General features: G+C 34.1%; 2 protein-coding genes across 3 annotated transcripts in view; one reads left to right on the forward strand and one right to left on the reverse strand.

The window, feature by feature from the left end:
* Positions 1-7457, forward strand: part of Mondo (MLX interacting protein mondo) — a 29243-nt gene extending 21786 nt beyond the window's left edge. The window contains exons 6-15 of the mRNA XM_077443196.1: positions 129-224; positions 1731-2339; positions 2416-2837; positions 2911-3157; positions 3780-3925; positions 4148-4342; positions 4435-4562; positions 5284-5407; positions 5500-5629; positions 5725-7457. Coding sequence (XP_077299322.1) covers positions 129-224; positions 1731-2339; positions 2416-2837; positions 2911-3157; positions 3780-3925; positions 4148-4342; positions 4435-4562; positions 5284-5407; positions 5500-5629; positions 5725-5840 — 2213 coding nt within the window. The 3' untranslated portion in view covers positions 5841-7457. The remainder of the gene's footprint in view (positions 1-128; positions 225-1730; positions 2340-2415; positions 2838-2910; positions 3158-3779; positions 3926-4147; positions 4343-4434; positions 4563-5283; positions 5408-5499; positions 5630-5724) is intronic.
* Positions 7458-7868: 411 nt separating this feature from the next.
* Ripalpha (RPA-interacting protein alpha) lies at positions 7869-9615 on the reverse strand. Of its 2 annotated transcripts, XM_077443210.1 has the most exons (4): positions 9320-9615; positions 9134-9235; positions 8778-9007; positions 7869-8708 (listed from the first exon to the last, which is right to left on the reverse strand). In XM_077443210.1, exons 2-4 carry the CDS (start codon positions 9218-9220, stop codon positions 8378-8380), a joined length of 648 nt encoding a protein of 215 aa, XP_077299336.1. In that variant the 5' UTR covers positions 9221-9235; positions 9320-9615; the 3' UTR covers positions 7869-8377. The 2 variants fall into 2 exon arrangements, with proteins under 2 accessions (XP_077299336.1, XP_077299344.1); XM_077443218.1 differs by lacking the exon at positions 9320-9615 and having other exon boundaries at positions 7875-8708; positions 9134-9254.
* Between the last annotated feature and the right edge of the window lie 2743 nt (positions 9616-12358).

The raw sequence follows: 12358 nt of genomic DNA on the forward strand, positions 1-12358 counted from the left end.
TACATAGACAAATACAGTTGGATTAAAGTACATAATATGAAACAATTTACATAAAAAAAGTTAAATTAGATTGTTACTTGTATCGAAATTAAACCTTATAATACAATTTCAGAATTTTTATATTTCAGCTAGAGGTGCCAGCTTAGCGGATTTCATTCAGCCCAGTCTTGGACCTTTACAGCCAAATCTGGAAGACTTTATGGATACATTAGAACCTCTTCAAGGTTTGTTATAGTCGGACTTGCTTAGTATAAAACTGGTTGTATCGAGATCTCGGCTGTTAACAAAGAACTAACCAAAATTCAATTGGTTTTCCTATATTGTTTTAATGCGCTCGGTTTTTGGATATACCATACAAATTTCCTGAAATAAATATGCAAACGTTCTAATTGAAAAGTCCTATTCTAGAAATATCAGTTATTTCAAAACCGCATTACCAGCAAAAGAACAGGTTTCAACAAGATTTCTATCTCCGAAGATAGATTAAATCGATTTGTCAATAGAATATGTATGTTGTGCATTGGATGAATTCTGAATTCCCTTAAAGTAAAATCTTAAAATATCGTGCTATTGTGTAAAAAGATTGTTCATTTTAAATAAATATTATTTTTAGTATTACTTGCATTCATATTAAACGAGCTTATTAACACTATTTAAATTGGAAGTAGATTTAAATCAGTACTGATAGTTAACTCACTTTGGGCCGTAAATAAAACGCCATTCGAAGGCTGTCAACACAGCATCTACATACATATGTTTTTAAAGGGTGACCGTAAAATAGTCGAAAATTTTCGTTTACCATGCTTACATATGAAAAATGGTTAGTATATATATCAGTGGCGTGTGGTAAAAGTCTCTCTCCCCCCGTCGTACATCCTCACTTAATTTGTGCGAGCAGGATACAACAGGAACAAGAGGAACAGACTTTTTCTCCCGTATCCTGCGCGCGCACATTAAACGAGGCTGTATGACAAAAAGAGAGATAATTTCACCGCATGCCACTGATATATATACATAGTACCGTTTACCATGCACCCTTTTTTTTTTGATCTTTCGACTTAAGATCTTTCGATTTTCGATCTTTGCCTTCCGATATTTGTTTTTTCGACCTTTTCATTCTCGGTGCCGTGAGGTAGACCTGTTTTTAAATTCTCAAAACTTCGTACAAAAGAAAGTTTCAAACTTACATTCATAGATATCATAACATATCTTTATCCAAAATATCGATAAATAAATTTTAAAACATATATGTATGTGTATTTATATGGTTTAAAACTTTACTTTTTTCCCATGAATTTATCGGTAATATTCCAAAATAATAATATTCAGAAAAGATTTCAGATCATCAGATATCGAAATTCATTGGTCTTTTCTCGCATAGCCTACATATGTATTTCTCAAATTAAATCTATCATTCAAGTGAATAACACAGATTGATAGACATATTTTACTATGTGAAAATATATTGAAATGTATATAAATTTTATACAAAATTGAATACAGCAATCATTACAATTTGGGAAACACTGATTTGATTATTCATACGCTTAAAGACAACTGTCAAGAAGCAGTATTCCAATTTTCAATTCAATTGATAGAAAGGTTTAGAAGCTATGTATGTATGTATGTGAGTTTTCGGAAAATTCGTCTCATTATAACCAAGTTCAATTTCTGGAAACGTAATCCGTTTATTTTATTATTTATTCGTTTCTTTTTGTCAATTTTTTTAGATTTATTCACCGTGAAACTTCCTCCGGTCCCGGAAGAGAGTGTGCCAACGGATGATTCAGTATACAGAAACCCATTTTCACAAACAATAATGGATTCCAGTCTCCAACATTCGCTAAACAACACGTCGTATCCCATCACGTCGATGCCTATGCAGCATTTAAACCTCTCCCAACAGTCGCAACACCATTCGAATAACCACACGAACATACTTCAATCGCCTAACAACCAATTAGTATCACAAGATCCTATTATACCGGGACTGCAATCGATTCCGCACAGTTTGGAAAGTCAACAATCGGCGCATAATGCAATCATTATTTCGAGACAAAATCAAAATCACGACTACATCCAATCGAATTCAAACTCTCGGATCGATTTATCACCTACCGTTATTACGCCGAGTCACTCTCAATCCATGATGGTCCAGTCGTACAACATCATGAATCCCAGTTTGCAAAACGTCACCAACCAAATGATGACGCACCAATCTATAATACCGAACAATCAAGACATGTCCAAGCCATCTCATCAATACGGTGCACCACAAAAAATATACCATCAGATACCGGTTGCTGGTTTCCATGAACGGAATTATAATCATATGCAAGGTGACGAATTTTATATGTAAAAGAAATATATATTGTAATTATTTTTTGATTTTTATTAACATGTGTCGCCTTTCAGGACCTCATCAAAGCCGTCTAGATACGTCTTTTAATTCCGGCATGTCGAGACGTGTCTCAGGCAGCGGTGGCTGCATACGGGAACGCGTCTCCCGTCAAAGACCCAGCCCGTTGACTCCTCCCAGTTCCACATCGTTCAATCAATACAATCCTCAATCGGCGCTACACAACTCATCGCAGAATTTAGCTGAAAAATGTTACAGCGATCACATTCACGAACAAAATTTAATAACGTCTTCTAACAATAACATACCGCAAAACGTGAGTCTCACTGCGGGAATCTTCTTGAGCAACATCGGAGGACAAACCGACCAGAGTTTATCCGGGAGTGGTTCGTCTGCGGGTAATCAAGCTCTTGCGAGATTCAAAATGCCTTCTCCGCCTCCGCAGATCAACAACTCGGCTATAATTGCCCTTCCTCAAGTATGCATAGTGAATATTTCATCGTATTTGTAATTTTGAAATGATTAGTGATGTTTTGTATGTACGATTTCAGATTTCGACGAGTAAAAACAATAGCCAACAGCATGTCGCTAAAGTGGAGAATTTCCGTTCGAACAGTCTTCCGATCGGAGCTACGCTGGCAACAGTCTTGGGTACGACTCGGATATCACGACCTCGTCGACCTCGCAGCGGATCTTGTTCTCCTGCTCCTCCTCGCCGCGCTCCGTTAAACACTGCAGCCAGTGAACCGTCGCTGAATCCTGCCAGCGTACTTCTTGCTCATCTTCTCAATTCAAAATGTAAAATGTTACTTGTTTTATATATGGCGCTTTAGGCCATTCGTATTCAAATACAATTCAACTAATAAATTATATCTCTACAAGCGCAAATACACTTTCAACAATGTGCGCCAGTTGTAATGTAACAGTTGAGTTTTCACAGTTCTGATGTTTTTACGAATGCTTTAGGATTCAATAATGCGTTAATATTTTCTGGATATTATGAATAAAGACAACGAGTACCGCATTACGATAACTCTAAGAATGTGTTCGAAACAAAAATGTGACTTTTCAACTCAATTTACTAGTCGATTGATGTTTTCACGAAAATCTAACTTATAGTCGAACTGTATTTTCAGTTGTAATATATTTTGTCCAGTTGGAATGTAATTCGCCATATGAATCAACTAACGTGGGTTAGACGGAATATCTTCAGACTAGTCAGAATATATTACAACTGAAAATATCGGTATTGGTATCAGGTTAGATAGTATATAATCCAACTAGTCAAAATATATTACAATTGGAAGATACATTTCAACCGTAACATATACATGTATTATGCAGTCAATTCATGGTACAAGATTCGACAATGCATATGCCAAAAATCGAATCATCAACTCTCTTACTTTGTTATTTTCAGCACAAGAGATGTATACATCAGGCAGCATGCAGTCTTTGACGTCTGAAAGTTCCACTTTGGTAAATCAGCAAATTCAGCCAGTCGCCATAGTTCCGGCTCCTACCAGCGCACTTTTAACACCGAAAATCGCTCCGTCTTCGCCTCAAGTATGTATTATACCTGTGTATCCACGAAAAATGTTAAATTTATTTTATACTTTGACAAATATCCAAATCTGACCAGCAGCACTACAGATAATATCGTTATCGGAATAAATTCTTTTCTATCAAGGTCAACCGACGGGATCGAACCCGGCAACCTCTCGGTGGTTAGCATTAACGCAACCGCTAACCTGTGCATTTGTTTATATTTACTATCGGTCTTTTCAGCTTATCGGTCTCGGTTCACACTCGCCCACGAGTGCAACTTCTCCGCCATCGCCTTCGTCTCCGATGGAAGGTGGAAGAGATCACAGACGTGCCGGACACATTCACGCCGAACAAAAACGTCGCTATAACATAAAGAATGGTTTTGATTTGTTGCAGTCACTCATACCTCAACTAGCTCAAAATCCCAGTGCAAAGGTTTTTCATTTTATTTTTTACATACATAAATTATTATTAAATATGTATACATAGATTGTATAGGTATAATAAATTTTTTTTTTTTTTTGAAGGTCAGCAAAGCTGCAATGCTGCAGAAGGGTGTGGAGCATATTAAACAGTTGCAAACTGAACAAAATCAAATCAAGGAGGAAATAGAGGGGTTTAGAAAAAAAATCGAATTTCTTGATAATTCTATAAGGTACGTGTAGTTGTGATACTACACAGCTTGTTTTTGATTTAACCCTTTGCCTGCGGCAATAAATATAGCGGAAAAGCCCTGTGTTTCGCGAATTTGGCAATCGAGTTTTCGACCTTAAATGCAGATTTTAATATTTACTCAAGTAACCAGATATGTTAATTAATACATAAAGTATTATTTTATTATATTATGTTCCATATTTAGATATATTATGTTCCACGATAAACTAATTTTGACTGGTATATATTCATTTTAAGCAAATTGAATAGATGGCATTCAACTCTCAGTAATATATTCAACCAATTTTGAACCTTAAAACAGTTGAAATAGGCGCATATAAGCCTCAAAATTCCGTGCAAAGTTCAGAAATTCTATGGAAGACAGCCGCGCTACAGACTTGTCGCCCAAAGCTTCCATAGAAGACGGCTGCGGGCAAACGGTTAATCAGTTCCGAAAAACACATGGAGTAAACTTTAAATGCCTAATATCTATGTAGTTTTCTTTATTTGTATATTATATTATTAAACCCGCTTTATGGGTCAACGAAGCAGGCTTAATCATATAATATACTAATGATTTAACCGGGCTTCGCTCGGTATTTGTAATATAAACCACTTAGTAAACATCCATAGAAATATAAAATCCATGATAAATATATTTTTTTTATTTTATAATATTAAATTCAGGATCTTATTTAACGGTTATACTTTTTTTTTTCTAGTAATTGCCAATCATTATTACCAGCAACCGGAGCGCCTGTTTCTCGACAACGTTCTGGAAAATTAAAAGAAATGTTTGATGATTATGTTTGCCAGAGGACTAATGAAAATTGGAAATTTTGGATCGTATCCTTTTATACATTGATTTTTTGTTTATTTTTGTTCGTTTTTGTTATCAAGTGTTTTTTTTTTTATTTTCTTTAACATTTCCCGTACAGTTTAGTCTATTAATTGAACCATTATTGGGTTCGTTTAATAATTGCGTATCGCAAGCCAGTACCGAAGAGCTGAAACGCTCTACGTTGTTGTGGGCAGAGCAACATTGTTCACTAGTGGAATTAAGACCTGGTAATATACATACATATATGCATAATTATATTGATATTATTGCGTACAACATGTATAGATGTAACTCTTAACTTGTCTTTTTATTTATTTTTCAGCCGTTTTAACTTCGTTGCGTAACTTGTGCACCACGACCGATATTCTATCCAATCCTGGAAAATTACCCGACGAGGCCCTAGCTGCTGTGAACAAGAAAAAGCCTAAAGAACGTTAATATAATATAATGGAAGGAGTTAGGTGTAGTGATTTTATATATGCATAATATGTGCATAATTAAATAAATAATATATATATATAATATAAATCGGCTAATTATAAAAGTTAAGTGACCTGATACTATGTGAAATTGTGAGTGTGGATGAATTTTTACTTGTTTTTAGAATGATCGTGCCACGAGCACACTAAACTTTACGCCGCTGTGCCTGAAAATTTTTATCTCTTAAAATTGAAGTACTTTTGTGTCTTGATTTTGTCGAGGTATAGTTTATAATTAGTTTACTGTTTTTAGGGTAATACAATTTTCCGGTTGTCCCTGCCGATGTTTGCACATTAGGATTTTAATTTTCTGCTCGCGTTTCTTTGCGACGTACGTCATTCAAAGAGACACGTATTTTGGGCATCTGTTTTTGTCAATTTTTTCAATCAAAAAAAACATTGAATATAAAAATATAATACCAATTAAAATTTATTAAAACTCAACATAGAACATATTTCTACAGATTATTTTTTGAGATTTGTGCGACGATCGGTAACAATTATATTGTATTTACTAAAATACCTTTCAGCATCCACACTTTAATCTACTATTTACAGTAGTAGACAAAAGCAGTCGCTTGGTTTCGACAGGAAAAACACCGTCTATGGTAAACTGCAAGCTCTGTTTTATCCCCTCAATTTCTTCACATAATAAATGGGCAAAGGGATAGGAAGACCCTTTTAAATTGTCTATTAATTTTATGCAAATTTCACTTTTGTTTGTTATTTTAACATCTATTCGCATATTTTACAAATTTAGCATCTATTCCGAATTTTAGCATTAATAGCAAAATGCCCAAAATACGTGTCTCTAGTCATTCTATATATATATAATCTTGCATCTTGAAGTCGGAAGTGATATTAGAATACACATTTATAAGATAATCGAAGCTGGATATATGTATTGGCATATTTCCAGTCGAAGCTCACAATATATTATCTTACACTTACTACTACCAAAATTAAATTTTACATATTTTTTTATTAAAAATGAAAATACTTGTATCAGAATATATATTTTTCTACTTAAGAATTTTATAAGCTATGGGTAGGTGTAATTTAAATTTAAACTAATGCCTTTATTTTATATATAAAATAAATTTGTGCTGTAATTATCTTATTTGAGATTGAATATACCAAAAAAATACATTATAAATTCTTTCATATTATGTTAGGTTGTACTTATTTTCTTCTGTGTGTAATCATTGATGTGTAGTGTATATGTATGTAAACATTTAAAAAATAGTTCTAATCTATTATTGTATATTTGTTAGATATATGTTGCATTTTTATTTTATGTTAATATCAAAATTGTGAACTCAGATTTTCTCGTATCTGTAAATATTGTATACGCTATTGAAATGTTTAATGACGATTTTAGCGCTTCATCGACGTCAATGTGCAGATGTTTGCTCAATTGATGCGCAATTAGATGTAAAAAAGATCTCACAAACTTAATGTTGATTTTAATACCGTTGATTGTTTTCATTCAAATTTTTTAATTGTTTTTTCGTAAACTATTGCAACTATTTTAGTTTAGATGTACCACAACTTTATACTTTATTTATGTTATTGTAAAAAAATATTCTTAAATGGAAATCCATATTTATGAAATGATTTAAGGTGCCATACTGACTTGCAAAAAAATATATTACTGTTTTTAGTACAAAATAAGAATAAGTTTCTAAAACTATGATCATTTTCATCGGAAAGTTTCGTATAAGGACAATCAATAGCACAAATGCCATTTTTATATTTCGTGTACCTTAAATACTATCTACGATTTCAAAAATTTATTAATTCTCCATAAAAAACATGTCATAGTCTTGTGTACCTGTTAAAAGTAACTATTAGTAAAGTTGACGGAATTGAAAATTGTTTAAATTTGTTACCGTGAAAATATATTTTCTTGTATCCGTTTCATTTTTTTTAAATTATTTTATGAATAGCTGTTTGTTTCTTGATAGCTTTCCGTTTTTTTTTTTTTGATGCATCGAATTTGACGAAAATATCAACATTGTACGTATTTTGTTAGTTTTAATTTTCAACATCTATGTACTATCATGTGATTGAATTTGATTTATTTATTATTTAATTATTGAAATTGGATATGGATTTTATAAAAATGTTTAAATAAATAAATAAAAAAATCTTAAAATGGTTTATTCACAAACATCAAACTGAAAAACATACATTAAATTTCTTTCACTATTAAAAATTTAACAAGTCATAGGAAATACAGTAAAAAAATTAAGCGACTGTATAAAAAAGCGCTTATGATACAAAATTTAAATATTTTAGAAAAGAATAAATTAAAAATTACAACACAATAAAACAAAAAATCATACATCAAATACAAAATTATGAATTTTTTAAATCAATTTTCATACAATAAAAAATTCAAAAAAATTATACATATTATCCAATATATGTATAGGTAAGAAATATCGAATTAATTTCAGAAAAATATTCAACAAAGGTACTGAAAAGTCGAAATTACAAAAGCATAGAAAAATTCGAACACACATAACACAATAAATACAGATGGTTTTCACCGTCTTCGTTTATAATTTCAAATTGAGGATTGTGATCACAATTGCAGTCGTGAATCCCTATACATTTTGTGATGTTATCTTTAATTTGCGGTAGCTGCAAATTTGTTGGTATTTTCACTCCGCATGTGCATACTGCAAAAGAAGCAAACTGACTACATTCTATGACAAGAGTGTTTTTTTGGCACAGGGGACAAATAACGTGATCCAATTCGTTCAACAAATCTGCAAGCCTATCTTCATTATCTAGGATTTTATCGTACTCGTTCATTAACCTGAGGATGAAAGTATATCCAATCAAAATAAATTCAAAACGTTAAAGTGAAGCAAGTATAAAAAATTACCATTTCAACTCATCATCTAATAGTTCATTTTTGATTTCGTCTAATTCTTGTAAATTTCTATCTAATTCAGTACTATTCTGAGCCAAGTCGCCCGAGGACGAACTGCGCATAGATTTCAAATCCTCTTTGATAATGTTAGTAAGGGTGTTTTGTATTTCTTCGTTTTCTGGAATACTTCTATTCACATCTAAGAATTTCCATCTGTTTTCTCGCCATCTTTGTTGACATTTCTGAAAGCAAAACATGCGTAGTTCAATCGACAAACACACCGATACATTGATAACCCATTGGCCGTCGTAATCAAAGTTCAATATGTATGTAGCTAGTTCTACATGTGTGGATTTCCACATTCATACCTTACGAAGCACATCTTTAAACTTGGGCGATTCACTTTTGAGACGGACGAAAGATTCTCTACTTTTAGATTTGACACAATTCGACATGATGTAGGTATAGTTCTGGAAAGTAATGATTGCAATTCAAAAGTCACATTGAATAATTACATATAGATCTATGGAATGTTAATATAAGTATATATATACTGATGAAAATGTCAGGTGAATGTCACTCGGAAGGAAAACGAAGAAATGTGATTTTCGATGGCGCGCTGTCACCCTTTTCAAGTATGGCCAACATAGCTATATTACCGACCATGAGTTTTACATTTTGAAGGTTAATAAATCGTTCATTTTTATTACAGTTATAAAGAGTTTAATCGCAGTTGTTATTTTATTTTATGTCACACGAGAATATATACTGCAAAAACATGATAAGGCTGTTACGTGAAAAAAATTGTTGTTATGGATTTCTACATATGTTTATTAACCATTTTATTTGCTGATTTTTCTTTCTTATTTAACTCGTCGTTTTATTATCGTTTTAATGAGCAGATTGGATGACCTGTACTCACTGTCCAATCAGTGATCAAATTGAATTGCTTATGAGCGAGCGGCGCTCGACAGCCAATGAAGTCAAATTCACTAATATATCTCATTTCGTTAAGTATGCGTTGATTATAAACTAAAATTACTATTCAATGCATTTTTCATTCAATTTTTGAAAGCTTGTATGGCTTGATGGTTGCGTTTATGTTATGCACCGAGAGATTACTGGGTTCGATCCCCTGCTAATCTTTAATACTGCTGGTTAGACTTGGATATTTGTGACTCCAAGTCGATCGTTTCTTATCAGAGTTTGCAAATTTATCTGATTTTCAGTGTTGAAACGGTTTCTCAAATTAGAAAAAATCATGCTACCCGCTGTCACAAATATCTGAATTTGATTTATGTACAATATCTAAAAAAATATGTACAAGTCTAAATTCATACATGTATCAATGAATTAATTATTAATTTCATGTTCTTTAGTCTTTCGAAATACAGTGATTTATCGGTGGCCGTCACTGCATTGAAAGTTACTTTCGATCTTTCGACTTTTGTTCAAGTCACTTTCGATGCAGTGACCCAGACCCGTAAAAAAAATCTACGCAACACTATCGTATTGGAGGTAACGTGAACGAAATACAGGTGGGATGATTTTAGCTCAACAAGGAAATATTACAGAAAAGAAATACTTTTCCCAGATCCAATCAAGTTTTTATTGTAAACGGTAAACGGATTATTCCGCAAAAAGCAATGTCGTGCAAGTCACTAAAATCTCGATGTCGTAACATCTGGCACTCGGGTTCTCGTTAGTACAATATTTCGATTTGGATTGATGGTTTTTGGGTGCTAGATGTTCTGTGATCGCGATTTTAGCGACTTGCGCGAGATCGCTTTTTGCGGAATACTATCACGGAACCCCCGAAAACAGCTCACTTGGCGAACACTATAGTAGTTCGGTGATTATTGGTCACAAAGATCTTGCCCAAAAGTCACTAAAACCTCTTAAAACTATCATACTAACGATAGCTCTAGTGCCAAATATTCCGTATTCGCGATTTTCATGGCAAAAATTGTCTTTTGGGCGATCGCAATGTGACTAAATCCATTTTCCCACTATAGTGTTTCTTGGAGGTGAAGAGGGGTTTCCAGAATCGGAGAGAAAGACGCATCAGCGTTGTAGAAGTGGTTTATTAGGTCGGCACCCGTCGGCTCTCCAGCTCGGAATACTTTCCAGTTCGAGAGCGCCCAATATTTATACCCATCGGGCACAATACAGATACATACATAATCGAGAACCTATTGGTCGATGAGTCGCGCGATCTTATTGGTCTTAACATACTTCTCTATACGTCGAGGCATAGGCGGATCCAGACAATGGTCAAGGAGGGGGTCATTTGGGGATTTGCTGCTATAACAGCACGAACGGTCACTTTCATTTTTAGACCCTTACATGTAGGTAGAAAACTCGTGCAACAATGTACGTTTAAAATAAATGGAACTTAATATTTATAAAAATATAAATCCGTTACAAATAATATATATTTAAATATGAAAAATTTACAATATATATGAAATTAGATTCATTCCTAGGGGGGGGGGGGGCTATGGCACCCCCCTTGGATCCACCTATGCGTCGAGGTCATTTTGGCACGAACGAGAGATCAGGTGATTAGTGCTCGTAAACCGGTAAACGGACTACTAGTCACATGGGAACCAGTCACAGAACAATTGGTCGCTTTAGATCGGTCACATTAAAACTGGTCACGAGAAAACTGGTCACACCCGAAAATTGGTCACGAAAAGACTGGTCAGGTCCAAAAATTCGACCAATTTTTAATTTTTGGGTGTGACCAGTTTTAGTGTGACGGGTGATCACGTGTGACCGATCTAGAGTGACCGGTTGTCCTGTGACTGGTTCACATTTGACTAGTAATCACCGAACCCGTAAACTATCGGTCCATGAGCGTCACCCACCTAATCTCGGTAAACGGATTACTAGTCATATGTGAACCAGTCACAGGACAACCGGTCGCTCTAGATTGGTCACACGTGATCACCTGTCGCACTAAAACTGGTCACGAGAAAACTGGTTGACCGATTTTAGGGTGTGACCAGTTTTAGTGTGACCGATCTAGAGCGACCGGTTGTCCTGTGACCGGTTCATATTTGACTAGTAATCACCGAACCCTAATTTCTACGTTACAATAGTATGTGATTGCAGGTAGTCCAATGCTGCCAACTGAATACCATGTAATAATTAGAGGTAGGACCGGAAGCGCGCCGTCTATTGTTCCATTATTGTAAATGCTTTGTAAAAAAGGTTCGGCAAACCTTTAACAATGCATTGACAACATGTGAACAATGGACAGCGCGCTCTGGGTCCGCTCTTTAGTAATAATAGAAGAAAAGAAAAAAACCACTTAAACCCCATTAAACTTAACATAATAAACAATAGTATTCATCGGGACTTGCTAATGAGCGTACGTGCTCTCTCGTTTATAATCAATCATTCCAGTGTTTCTTAACTATTAATTACAAATTCTATTTTATTTATCGAATATTGGCTTTATCACAATATCACAATGTTTAAGTGTGCGCGTTGTAATTCTGAAGGCTTAGAAGGTGTTCTATGTGGTGGATGTAAGCTGAAATTTGATTTCCCTTGTTCTGGTTCTACCAAAGCGGGCTACAATAGAC

Source organism: Arctopsyche grandis, chromosome 1, assembly GCF_051622035.1.
Source record: "Arctopsyche grandis isolate Sample6627 chromosome 1, ASM5162203v2, whole genome shotgun sequence".
NCBI lineage: Eukaryota > Metazoa > Arthropoda > Insecta > Trichoptera > Hydropsychidae > Arctopsyche > Arctopsyche grandis.

Bases quoted from the DNA above. Each gene is read 5' to 3' on its own strand.
- Ripalpha (XM_077443210.1), bottom strand. From the start codon at position 9,220: ATGTCGAATTGTGTCAAATCTAAAAGTAGAGAATCTTTCGTCCGTCTC. The intron at 9,008-9,133 runs GTATGAATGTGG...TTTTGCTTTCAG, and splicing joins TTAAAGATGTGCTTCGTAAG to AAATGTCAACAAAGATGGCG. The intron at 8,709-8,777 runs GTAATTTTTTAT...TTTCATCCTCAG, and splicing joins TTAGATGATGAGTTGAAATG to GTTAATGAACGAGTACGATA.